This window comes from Phaethon lepturus, unplaced genomic scaffold, assembly GCF_000687285.1.
Source record: "Phaethon lepturus isolate BGI_N335 unplaced genomic scaffold, ASM68728v1 scaffold24558, whole genome shotgun sequence".
Classification (NCBI taxonomy): Eukaryota; Metazoa; Chordata; class Aves; order Phaethontiformes; family Phaethontidae; genus Phaethon; species Phaethon lepturus.
The window spans coordinates 1-12,857 of NW_010558644.1; the positions used below are offsets into that span (position 1 = coordinate 1).

Here is a 12,857-nt window from a genome sequence, read left to right on the forward strand (position 1 = left end):
ACAGAGTGACGTAACCGGCCCCCTCTTAAAGGGGCACCGAGCGCGGGGCTTCCAGCGCTCCAGCAGCAATTTCGCAGCCCCAGATCCGCCTCTGCCTCAGAGCCCTTTTCCCCAAAAGTCCGAGGAAAAAAACATACGTGGCTGTGTTGGAAACCAAAACCGTACCTCAACTCAGGCCAGAACAAGGGATGTTCAGTTACCAAAAAACCCAAAACAAAACTGAGGAAGCCTAAAGCCAAGCCCTACAACCCTTTAATACACACGCAAAGCTTGCTAGCCGAGGCACCACAGCGGCTGAGACATGCCTGATGACTTTCTGCTGCTTCTTTAGAGGGGCACTTGCCCTCTTCTTTTGAAACAGAGGTGCACCCACGGAGCTGCTTCCCTTTATCTCCCCAAAATAGCGGTGCACTCCCCTCCTGTCTTAAAATAGAGCTCCTATCTGAAACACAGCAACCACTCCTGAAGCCAGCCAGATGAAGGCCCTGCTGCCTCCACGCTGCGGCGAGGCCACGCGCTCGGTGGAGCAAAGGCACCATGGCGAGGGACATGTTGTCTTCCACATAGTCAATGTTCCTCTTTCACATAGAAAATGTAGAAGGGAAAAAGTCCAGTTTCGTTCTGATCCCTCTAAAACACACTCAAAATGGAAGCAGGACCAATGCAGGACAGAGGCAAGAGGGCAACACCCTCATACCCCTGAACTACCCTCCTCTTCTCTCAGCTGAGGAGCTGGAAGCCCCCCGCAGCAGGCAAACAGAGGAGCAGCTTGGAATTCACCAAGATCTATCGTTTAGTCCCAGCAGGTATTTCTGAAAAATCAAATTTCAAGAGTTTTTACACAGCCTGCAAGAAACAGGCCTCTGGTCTGGATAATGCAGGGAGGTGTAACTATAGGAACAGTATTAAAATTTAGTAATTTACTGCCAGACAGGTCAGGCAACCAAAGGGGGAGAAAGCCAAAGAAGCCCCACCACCGCAGACACCAAAGCAGCAGGTGTCCCTTTACAGGGAGTTCAGCACGTTTGCATCAGGCACAGCGTTGTTGTCAGGGGCTCAGGCTGCTGTCCTGACCCCTCTCCTTCCCCTTTCTCCATGATTTAAGTTCGAGGATAGAAGCAAGCAAGAAAACACAAAACCCAGGGTCCACCTCTGTCAAACTCAGAGCACACCCAAAGCCAACAGCATGGAAAGGTCCCATCCCTCTCCTCCTGAAGGCCAGACGCATGGGATGCCAGAGGCTCAATCCCAGGAACCAAGAGATCCTGAATCGGATTTCACATAGCTTTCACTGTTCCAAGGCTGCAACTGCAGAGATCAGCTCAGATTTATTTTTAGGCGCTCCAGCCCTGTGCCTTTTTTCCAGTAATTCTGATCAAACTCATTCCTGGAACTCAGGAACAGGTTCAGACACAAGACAGCACTTCCTGCGTGTAAGATGTCTCTCCCAGCAAGGATGCCAGGGAAGGAAGAAATGACAGATGCTGGCGTCACTTTATCATTTTCTACTTTATTACTTCAAATTAACAACCACGATAAAGCTCAAAAAAGTCCAATATTTACACAGGAAAAAAGTACAAAATCCCCCCCCAAAGTTCTTCAGGTTTTTTTTTGTTTTTTTAAATTACAAAGTAATAAAAAGTTTTGCTCTTTAATTAAAAAAAAGAGAGAGACAGTAAGAGGGGTAAATAAATTAGGAAAAAAATAGGGAGGAAAAATAAAGTGTTAAATAGAAAGGATAAAAACAAACAAAACAAAGACTAACCCCACCCTCCCCGCCCTGCCAACAACCCATCGGCTCCACACTACAGTGACAGTGTGTCTGCTACAGGCCATAGGTCGCAGTGGTGATCATTGTGTTTCAAAGCCCCAAGTGCCACAAAGCAGCTTGAGTATTCCTAAATTATATTTAAAAACAACTAAAAAGGGAGGGGGGGGAAACGGGGGGGAGAGGGCAGGAACGGGTTGTGCATGTACGGTGGATCTTACTTGGGGTCGCATGAGGGAAGGAGAGAGGAAGAGCCATCGCTCCAAAAGAACACCAAACTCCAGTTTCTGTGCGCCCCTCTCTTCTCCTCAAGTCCCACACTCTCTCCGCAGGAATTAAAACAAGTTTTAATTAAAAAAAAAATAGAAAAACACGCACAGCCAGACAAAAACAAGACCCCGCTACAGGGATGGGAAGTGGGTTCTCATCTCCCTGTATTTCAGCTCCAGCCTTCCCATCCTCCATGGGACCAGGTGCCTTTCCACAGAGATCCACTGGTGCATGAGGACCGCTTGGATCAGGGAAATCTGGCACTTCTCCCGACAGCCAAAAAAACAATGCAGAGAAGCCACCCAAGGAAAGGAAGCCCAAGTCAATGATTAGGCTGTTGCCGCAATTCCCCTCACAGCTTAAAATTCATCTAATCTTGAGAAAAGAAATTCTGTTATAATAAAAATCAGACTTCTACCATCAAGTATGGCTGGAATCTGATTCCCTCCTGGCCCACAAGGCTCCTGGAAAAAAAAAGGACACAAAAAACAAAACAAACTAACAAAAAAACCACCACCACCCCATCCCCTGCCCTCAGAAAAACAAGGACAGCAAAGTTAAAAAAAATCATATGATTTGAAAATTGGGGGAAAAAAAAGCAGAAGATATCCAAAAAGAAGAGGAGGAAAAAAAGAAAGGAAAAAAAAAAAAAGAGAGAGAGGAACCAAAACCAGGAGCAGAGAGTCAGGAGAGGGGGCTGAGGGTACCCAGTGGGGGCAGCATTAGGGCTGGAGGGGTAGCAGAGGTGTTCCCACACGGCTCCCACGTCGTCAGCTCCTTGGAGGCGCTTGCACTGGGGGACGCAGGCGGCCCTCTCGGAAATGGCTCACGCCAGCGCAGGGGCACAGCTCGACTCCTCATCGTTGGCAAAAAGAATTTCTGTCGGGGGTTGTTTTTTTTGTTTGTTTGTTTTTTGTCTTTTTTAGTTTTTTGTTTGTTTTTTTGGGTTTTTTGTTTTTTAAAAGAAAAATACAGTGAAGACACTAGAAAGAGGGGGGAAAAAAAAAGAGAAAAAGGGAAGAGGACATTAGGAGAAAAGGCTCTTCCCAGTACTTCCAATGACAACTGGAGTGTAACAAATCAAATCAGCCCTTTCTTCTACACTCCTGCCACTCCTTGGAGTCACCTTGTCCAGCTACTGTCATTTCCTCTAGAAGAGGCACTTGCTGGCTGTGCAAAGTCTCACACACTTTATTATGCGCTCAGCACCCTCCTCCCCAACACAATCACGCTGCCAGAAAAGCGTTCATTAGGAACTAACAAAATGGCTCCCTGGCCCAGCACCTTCTCCACCCTCCCTATCCTCCTGGAGAAATGGAAGCTACCTTCACACCCAATATAATCCATCCCCCCAAGGTTTTGGCAGTCAGCCCTACTCTTCTCTCTGAAGCCAAAAACCATCTCAAGGTAAGGCAAAGGGAAAGGAAATGTACCAATCCCCATCAGCAACATCAAAGCCTTGATCTAATCTATAATGCCAGCAATTCCCTCCTTGGGGGATCCCAGGCCCGAGGACAGGCTCACCTAAGCAAACACTGGTCCAGTGGCAATTGCTCCTCACTTCCCAAGGTGATCAAATGGCCCACTTGTCTAAAAGAAAAAAAAAAAAAAAAAAAAAGAGAAGAACAGGTAAGGGATGGCAAGGAAGAAAAAGGCATGAAGGACACCAGAATAGCGTGGCTCATGTTTCTCTCAGGACATCCTCCCTCTCAGGAGTTTACCGTTCCACTTCCAAACCACTGTGGTCTGGAAGACAACCAGATGAAGGCTTACTCCAACCAAGGCAGTGCTAAGAAGACAGTCCTGAGCATGGCCTCCAGAATACATGTAACTGAAGAGCCAAGCCATAACCTGGTACCACTCCCCTCACCACACTGCAGAAGCTTCAGGTGCATGTCAGCTCCAGCAGATCAGGTAAAAACTGCTGTGGGGCCCTTAATCCTTCTGGGACATGCAGGCCAAGGCCACAAACATGGCAACAGGTACTCACCTGTGATGCTGAAATCCGTGACACTTCTTGCCGTCCTGTGAGGTCAGATGAGGAGACGTTGGCAGGAGCTCCTCGGTGTAACCTCATGCTGACCTTCCTCTCCCTGTCCACTCTTGAGATTGCTCTGGGGGACGTGTTTCCTGTCGGTGCAGAGAAACATGGGACAAGAACATCAGTCAATTGTTTCAGCTTCCAGTCAACAACAGGGGTGGCACCCTCCTCCAGCTCTCCCACCCCACTCACCGGACTGTTGGATTCGGGAAGTGGGGGTGGAGGCCATGGGCTCGGTGACATTGCAAAGACGGTTGGCATTGGCTCCAGCAGGTGGGCCGGGTGGCAGTGCTCGCGTGGCTGATCCCCGGAGTTGCCCCATCCTCTCTTCTCGCTCATGCTCTCGCCGCTCTCGATCCATATCCTCAGGGTTCCGAGCTGCTCCCTGAGGAGGGAAGAAACCCCCACACCACACACAGCTGTCAGGCAAGAGGAGACAGCAGCAGCCCCAGACAGAAAACACACAGTGCTCCATCATGCCAAGAAAGCAGAGCTCCATCATGCCAAGAAAGCAGAGCTCCATCCACAAAACACATTCTCCTCCCACCATCTTCCAGTCCATCCAGAGAGGGCCTCATTCTCTTCCATGAAGAAACAGGGAAGAAAGCATACAGTGCTACAGCTGTTGTTGCAATCCAGATCTGTGTCCTGCCTCCAAATATAGTTCTCTACTAAAAAATTATCTCTTCCTACCTATAGTTCTGTTGACACACATACTCCATCAGACCCACTCACTAACACAACAGTAGCTATACCCACCCCAAACTGCTATAGCACCACCAAACAACTCTGCCTCTTTTCACTCTACCTGGTTCCCCTTCTCAAGTTGCTCACCAGGGATTAAGTGCAAATGACAGGCAGTTTCTGACTTTCCTCCCCCATCTCCACGCCACCAATCAACCCCTGCCCATTCAGCCCTTTCCCCACACATACTCACAAATTTAAGCATGTTCCAGTCAAAAACATAGTCGTAGGAGAAGCCTTGGCGGTGGAAGAGGTTACGGAAGAGCTGCCGCAGGTACGAGTAGTCTGGTTTATCATCAAACCTCAGTGAGCGGCAGAAGTTGAGGTATGTCGAGAACTCAGCTGGAGGGAGCAGAGAACAGTTGGTTGTTGAACACCATCCAACCCCCCTGGTCCCATCACGGAGCCACTGCAGCCTTTTAACAGCAGTGCGCTGCACCAGGACAGCACACACAGAGCACTGCGTAACGAAAACAGAGTCTGCTGGTTGCAGTGCTTTTGGCCACCAAGAAGAAGCCATCCCTATTTTACCAGAGGAAATCCTTACATATCTCTTTCCTGGCTGCCTCTCCAAGCAAGAGGTAGTAAGTCTCAGAGCCTGCTGAAAGAGAGTAAGAAAGCAGGCCTAAAGAATAGGTGGAGGTGAGCTTTGGGAAGCCCAGCTTAGACCAGAGGCCCTCCCAGTTCAGTAGCCTGTCTTAAGCAATGGCCAGAAGTAGACAGCTTTAGAGGAGAAAGACCAGGGCAACCATGTCTGACACTTCCACTGAGATTAGCCCATCTTCCTCCTACTTTCAGCTCAGGCAACTTCCTGATCTAGATGTAGTTTCTAATTATTTAGTAACCCTCAATGGATCTCTCTTCTGTGTAGTTGTCCATTTTCTCCTTGAACTCCTGTAAGCTTTAAGAATCCACATCATCTTCTGGGAAGGACTTCTACACATCTACTACTAGCTGTGTGAAGAACCACATCGTTTTGAAGCTGGCAGGAACCAGCTTTGTTTCTCTTCCAATACAAGAACTGGGGCCACCAAATAATCAGCTCCCATCCAAACTTCTGGAGGTGTAACAAGAGTGTAGACTTCTATCAGCTCTCTAATCACCTCTTTTCCAGGTTCCAGCAAACTCATTGCTTGTATAGAAATCACCTCACCTCTGATCACCCTTTTGACCCCTTCCTGGACCTTCTTCCGGTTCTACCACATCCTTTCTGAACTAGTAGGATGGACCAGAGCTGCACAGTGCATGCAAGATGCGAGCGGGCCATGGTTTTATGCACACTGTTCAGGCTTCTTTTCTTTCCTAGTAACTCCTAACACCTGATCCGTTTTCCTCAGTAGCCACTAAGCACAAAGTTGATGCTTTCACAGAACTGTCTATTCTATCTGCAACAGCTCACTGGTGAGTGGCACTGGTCAGCTCAAAGCCTACTGTTCTGCATGTGACACGAGGACCAAGCCTTCTGCTCTCCCCTCACATACATTACTCCACATTTACCTACAAAGACCTGCATTTACCACTTCATTGCCTGGTTATTTCTGGGATTCATCACAGCTGGCCCTCATCCTCATTACCCAGAATAACTCAGGATCATCAGCACAACTTCTCACCTCGCTGCCCACCCCTGTTCCAGACCATTTCTGAGGTCCTAAAGATCTCTCTCAGCACCTTCACACCCCTACTAACACAAGGCTCAACTCTTCATAAAAACACGTTTTCCACTTCTGAACCAGAACTGCACCACTACCAGTCTCTTACCCTTCTCATCATTGGTGTCAGCAGCACCTCCTGGTCTGGGGGTACTGGGCATTGCCCTTAGGGACTCAAAACTCCATGGGGTGAGAGCAAGCCATGCACTAGACAAGACAGCCATCCAGATCAGAGCACTTACAAGGGTACCCTTTGCAGAGCACCTCAATGGGCGTTGACATCTTTTTCTCGCTGATCCTCTCGTACTTTTGGCGCTTGGTGGCAGCCTTGAGGCCCTGCCAGGGCAGTGAGCCCAGGTTGAAATACATGAGCACGTAGCCCAGGCTCTCCAGGTCATCACGGCGACTTTGTTCTGTGGGAGGAAGTTACAAAGGGGCAAGGAGTGAGCAGCAACCAAAACCGCTTTGGAAATCACACAGCTTTGGAGGTGAACATGGAACAAAAGAAACACCACCTCTCTCTTTTTTGTTAGACAAACTTGTAGAAGACATTCCAGTACAAATTCCTGCAGGGATGTTCATATTGTAAGAGTTAAAGCATTCCTCTCCCCATACAGCCCAACCCATTGCATAAATGAATGATTACGCTGACTACCTCCTCACTTGGACAAGCCTTAATTTACACAAGAATTCAACAGCTCAAGAAGTGCTACAGCGACACTGTCTACTTTGCTCTTCTCAGTCCTAGAGGAAGGGCACCTTCTCCACCCACTTCACCCTGGGCATTAGTCATGATGGAGGTAGTCACAGAAAGACAAAGCTAACAGAGGTAAACCCAATACAACCCTTTCAAACACATCTTCTAATTAACCTGCTGATACTCTTTACACAGGGCAGAAATGAGGAACTAGTGACCCCCTCTTGCAGTAAACGACTTTGTTGATAATTTAGAGAAGACTAACGTAATACTGTGCAAAGATCTTTCCAGATTGGTGGCATTTTTCAAGCTGTGGAGGAAAGAGGCATGAATACAGATGTGTATTTTGAACAAAAGGTTCCCCTCCAGATGGGGAACGACTGTGTAACTGGCATCATTATCAACTCTACTCAGAGCAAGGGTTGCCCTTAATATGCCATTGTAAGGGCCAGCTTTTAGATGCTTATTTAGGGCAGGGAATTGTTTCCCAAACAAAAACATTCCATATTGAACTTGCTCTCTGTAACAGTCAAGCCATTTTAAGTTGCAAGTTAGCTCAAGATGGAGCTGACACAGAATCTCAGCAACTGAAAATGTTGACTGGTTAACTTGTGAAACTCCTCCCAATATGCTTACAAATTCATCTATAAATTTTGCCAAGCAGCTCTTGCCCCTGTTCCCCTGCCAGATAAAATAAACTAAACACTATGAAGAAAGTACTTTACATCTTGAGGAAAACAACAGCTTACATGGATAACAGAGGGGAAAAAAGGCTTGAGGGAGGGCACAGGAGTAGAGGAAAAGCTGAAGAGATTTGTCTATTAGATTCATCTATACTACAGCATGTTTTGCTGTATTTGGTGACACATCCTAGAAGATGCTGCAGATTATGTATTGGTCTGTGGGTTAATTCTCAGTATCAGTTATGTGCTACCACCTGCCCCATTCAAAGGCCAGTAGATTATTAGGAGTTATCTCTTACTCTGCTAACTGAACTGAGCCCTGACGAAGGAGTAGCTGTAGCAGGTCACAGATCTATATGTTCAGATGTACCAACACAAGCTGTGGGTCACAATGGGCTTTTCTTCTCCTGCATGACTCTCCTAATCTCTTAGTGGTTTTGACAACTAGGAGGCTTGAACAATTAAAAATATTAGGGCAAAAAAAGCACTGTGGTTGCAGAAAAGGAAGGCGTCATCACTCCATAACTGAGAGCAGAGAGCCTTTGGTTCAAAGCATATCAAATGCCATAAAAATGACACGTTTCAAGAAAGGAGTAGAGGAGAAAGCAGACGTGCACATCCCTGAAGTGTCTTTCTTAGAGCATGCAGAAGTAACAGCATTTTTTTGACCTCACTAACTTTCTGCCTCAAGTTGCCAACTTTAAGGGGCTAATACTTCCTAATCTTATCAGGCTGCTGCCAAAGATAACTACATGACTGCCTGGGAGATGCTTAGATGCTATGAAGGGGGAAGGGAAAAAGAAACCCACAGTTTTGCATTTAGCCTAAGGTTGGGATACGAGTACTCTGAGGGCTGCGATTACACACCATGCATACCAAATAAATAAGACTAAACAATATTTGATAAAGACCTACATCCTGAGACAGGAGGCCTGTGGAAATGGGAGTCAGAATGCATATCCAGGGCCCAAAAGCACAGGTGATGAAGGTAACCTCAATCCTGCCATTTGCCAGCCTTTGATTTATCCATGCTACAGCTTTAAAGCCTGTAACTGTGGGTTCCCTGTCTGGAACGTGGGGGTGCCCCTCAGAGTAGGGGAAGGCAGGGCAGGAACCAGAGAAACCTACTGAACAGACGAATCAGCCTTTTAGAAATAAATCAGGATCTTGTCTCCAAAATCTTGCATGAACTCCACACTCCTTAAGGTAGGCTGGACCACATACCTCCATTTGCATGGTGGACAGCAGCTTTGTGCACAGCCACCAACCCCACTCAGAACAACAGGAGACATTCTGCAAATCTATGTCTAGGCACAGCCCTAGTGATTTGGGGAAGGCCAGAATTACAGACTTGAGTTTAGGGAGACTGCAGTCAGTGGGGGATGCTACACGTCCTTACTGGAGGCAAGGAGAGGGGTTACAAAACCAAACTGGGCATCTCACTAGTATCCATTATATGCATGCAAAACATACCTTAACTGTGCCTTAACACAGCAATATTATCGAGGAAAAATAACTGTAAGCAGGACACCAAATTATTAAAATGCTGAACAATAGATGTTTGTGTTTCATCCTTGAAATATAATTTCTCAGGTACATGTGGTCATTGTAGCCCACTTAATGTCAGTGAGATTCAAATCCATGAGGAGTATGAAGCACCAACACAATGGGTCAAGTTGTCAAGCTACCTCAAAACACTGTAGCTGTCTTTCACTTATAACCCTAACTAAAAGATCCTGAATTAAACCTTGGATGATGGTGAAGAACAACAGTACCTACATCGCATTTCTTTGTTTCATCTTCAGTTACTATTACATATCCCCAAGCTATCTCCAATTTTTTTGTATTATTACAGCCTGGCCTCATGTATCAACAGCCACAGGATACTAGGTAACAGACAGCAAAAGTGGAGTAAATTAGTTAGAAAAAAGTTCTCCTGTACACACCAAAGAAACATTGTTTAACATCATTACTTTCCACTTTTAGAAGCTTGACAATCATTCACTAACTCTTGCAGCATGCCTGGGACACAGGAAAAAGATCTCACCATACAGTTTGAAAAAGAGAAACAGAAGTGACGTGAATGCGTGCCCAGAGCAAGTCAGTCCAGAAGCAGGATTACAGTCATGACCTGTGATACCACATCACACTTCCTCTCTCCGTTTTATTTCAGCTTCTCAGCTGTCCTACAATAGATGGGGGGCTGCTACTTTTATAAGACATTCATCCTTTCCTCTCTCACTTGCAAACCCCCTTTCAACAGAAAACACAAGGTCGCCTCCCCACACAACCCCGCCTGATCTCTCAAACCCAACCCACTCCGCAAGCAATCTGCTGCCAGTTCCCTCCCACTCCCAGGGAGGTTTCCAGCCAGCCCACACCCTCACTCCCTCCTCCAAGCAGGGTCCTCAGAAAGAGCAGAGTCAGGAGCGAGTAGCAGGACAGCAAGTTACCTGGGGAAGACATGCTTGGGCAAAGACAGGAGACTGAGGACTCACTGCTTCATTTTGTTCATGCCAAAACTTGTTTCTTTGCAGCCTAAAGGGCACCCTGGTCCCCCAGAACAATGCTCCCCTCCACCCTGATCCTACCCAAAATTATGCTGTTCCCATGCAGGACTCCCTAGAAATCAGCTGTCTTCACTGGAGCCAGCCCAGCTGCAAGCAGTCTTAACCAAACAACGTTCTCCTGACTACACACTCCGATCCAACTTTGCACATGCTAGGACTACACTTGCCCTTTCTCTCCCCACTGCACAGCAACAGCCTTTAAAACCACACAAAAATCTGGAATGGGTGACAGTAGGATGAGCATAATTTTATCAGCCTATGCTGATGCCACCTAGGGCACACGTTTAGAGAGGAACTGCCCCCAGCCTCCTGTTACCCAGACAGAGCCCACCAAGCTTCTTCCAAGACTGTCTCCTGGGCACCCCTGGGCATCTATTTCAGATTTTACAAGCTCCAGAGGGTACAAAGGACTCTCATCCCCAGAGCATGTGAAAATTGACTGGAATGCATGAACCAAAGCCTGCACAGTCCAATGACTCCCCCAGCAGCAAGTCTCCAGCTGTGGAAACCCTCCCTGATCTTGCCTCCTACTTTTTCCCCCCAGTCACTGGGTAAAGAATGTGTTTCCTCCAGACATCGGAATGCCCAACCCTTAGCTTGCACATTCAAATAAAGACATTTATTCATTTGCTATTCCCGTCACACGAATACCCCGGCACCTGGTTCCTTCCTTCTCCCTAAACCACATTAATGTAACATTAAGACAGAGAATTTAGTCTCTGAAAGTCAAAAAATTCAGAGTGACGGTTCCCATGGCAATGCTGCTAACTCACAAACGTGTCTGTCAAACACCCTGCGGCAAGGTCTTGAGAAACAGGAACTCCAGCTGCAACCCTGACACCCCATCCCCTTTCCTCCGGGCAAGTCATGTAACCTTTATGCCATTCAGGGGAACTATCTGCAACATGGAGATAATATACCCGAGACCTGTTGCGCAGAGTAACTCACACCCAGACCTTCCTGAAGCAAAGGGCATGAAGAGAGCGACGGCTATGCCCATACCAATGGCATATGCAGTTTGCCCTTGGATTAGTGTTCAGACATTGTTTGTTCATCCTGATACACAAGCCAAGCACCAGTAGTAAAGGGCTAAGTTGGGGTGGGATGAATAAAGTCCTTCAAAAAAAAAAAACCAAACAAAACCAAAACAAAAAAAAACAAACCAACCCCACAACCAGACATTCAGCCTCTCGTGATCAGTTCAGACAGAGCAGGCACACACAAAAGGCTCGACAGACATAGTAGTGAGAATTATTTTGTGCATGTCTCCTTGTGGCAGTTACCATGGCTGTGGAAATCTAGACTAAGAATTCAATGGAGAGTCAGTTATATATAAGCAGGTCAAGGCAAAATGCAGAAGACAACTCATAAAGCTCTATGAGAACTATTTTTACTACATGGAAGAGGTCAGGAGATCACAGCCCACTCTCAACACACAACACTCCCCATTTCAATATAAATAAAGCATTTTTAGTCTACAGTTATACAGTATTAAGCAAGGAAGACAGTGGGAAACTGCTTTATTCTCTGCAGTTTGAGACTGCAATTGACTTCAGATTTCTGAGAAACCATCTGCAAGAGGACAGAATGGGACACTTTCCCTAGGAAGAATGAGGACATGACATAGGGACAGACTTTTTAGCAGGGCCTGTCGTGACAGGACAAGGGGTAACAGTTTTAAACTGAAAGAGGGTAGATCTAGTCTAGATACAAGGAAGAAATTTTTCACAATGAGGGTGGTGAAACACTGGCACAGGTTGCCCAGAGAGTTTGTAGATGTCCCAATCCCTGGAAACAGGTCAGGTTGGACGGTGCTCTGAACAACCTGATCTAGTGAAAGGTATCCCTACTCACTGCAGGGTGGTTGGACTAGAAAACCTTTAAAGGTCCCTTTCAACCCAAACTATTCTGTGAAACCCTGTGGAAGCTGTTAGAAGAAACGAGTTCCCTCCTCTGACTTCCAAATTCCCAGTTTATACATTTCAGAAGAAGGTCTCCCAGAGATACAAACTGAGCTGTAAGCACAGAAGCTACTTTCCTGGGTCTGCAAGGCAGGACAGCTGCACTCTTCAGATTTGCCAACCAGCTACAGAACTGAGTCAGCCTGCTTAGAACAGACCTTAAAGTAACTAAGAAAGTCTCGCACTGTGGACAGACAAAGTTTAGCCCACGAAGAATAAAAAAGTCACACACTGGAGACAAGTATCTGGAAGAGAAAACTGCAAGAGGTTTTCACTTCTGTTCCTCACAGCAACTAGGTGTTGTGTATCAGGGGCTCATTGCCAGGACAAGAGTTTGGGTGACTTCAAGAGGTTTAAGTGCAGTGGGTACTAACCTGTACAAGGTTTTTTACAAAATCTGGGATGATGGCCATCACCAGTGTAAGACCTGGCTGAACTCTCAGCACTCTTTCGCAGTCCAGGTTTCTCCCCACA

At 46.7% G+C, this 12,857-nt stretch overlaps 1 protein-coding gene across 1 annotated transcript in view; it reads right to left on the reverse strand.

Moving 5' to 3' along the window:
- Positions 1-2,956: 2,956 nt before the first annotated feature.
- The window catches only part of CSNK1E (casein kinase 1, epsilon), an 18,013-nt gene continuing 8,112 nt past the window's right edge, over positions 2,957-12,857 (reverse strand). The window contains exons 5-10 of the mRNA XM_010293137.1: positions 6,715-6,885; positions 5,017-5,165; positions 4,272-4,464; positions 4,029-4,168; positions 3,563-3,628; positions 2,957-3,021 (exon numbers count right to left, since the gene is read on the reverse strand). Coding sequence (XP_010291439.1) covers positions 3,596-3,628; positions 4,029-4,168; positions 4,272-4,464; positions 5,017-5,165; positions 6,715-6,885 — 686 coding nt within the window. The 3' untranslated portion in view covers positions 2,957-3,021; positions 3,563-3,595. The remainder of the gene's footprint in view (positions 3,022-3,562; positions 3,629-4,028; positions 4,169-4,271; positions 4,465-5,016; positions 5,166-6,714; positions 6,886-12,857) is intronic.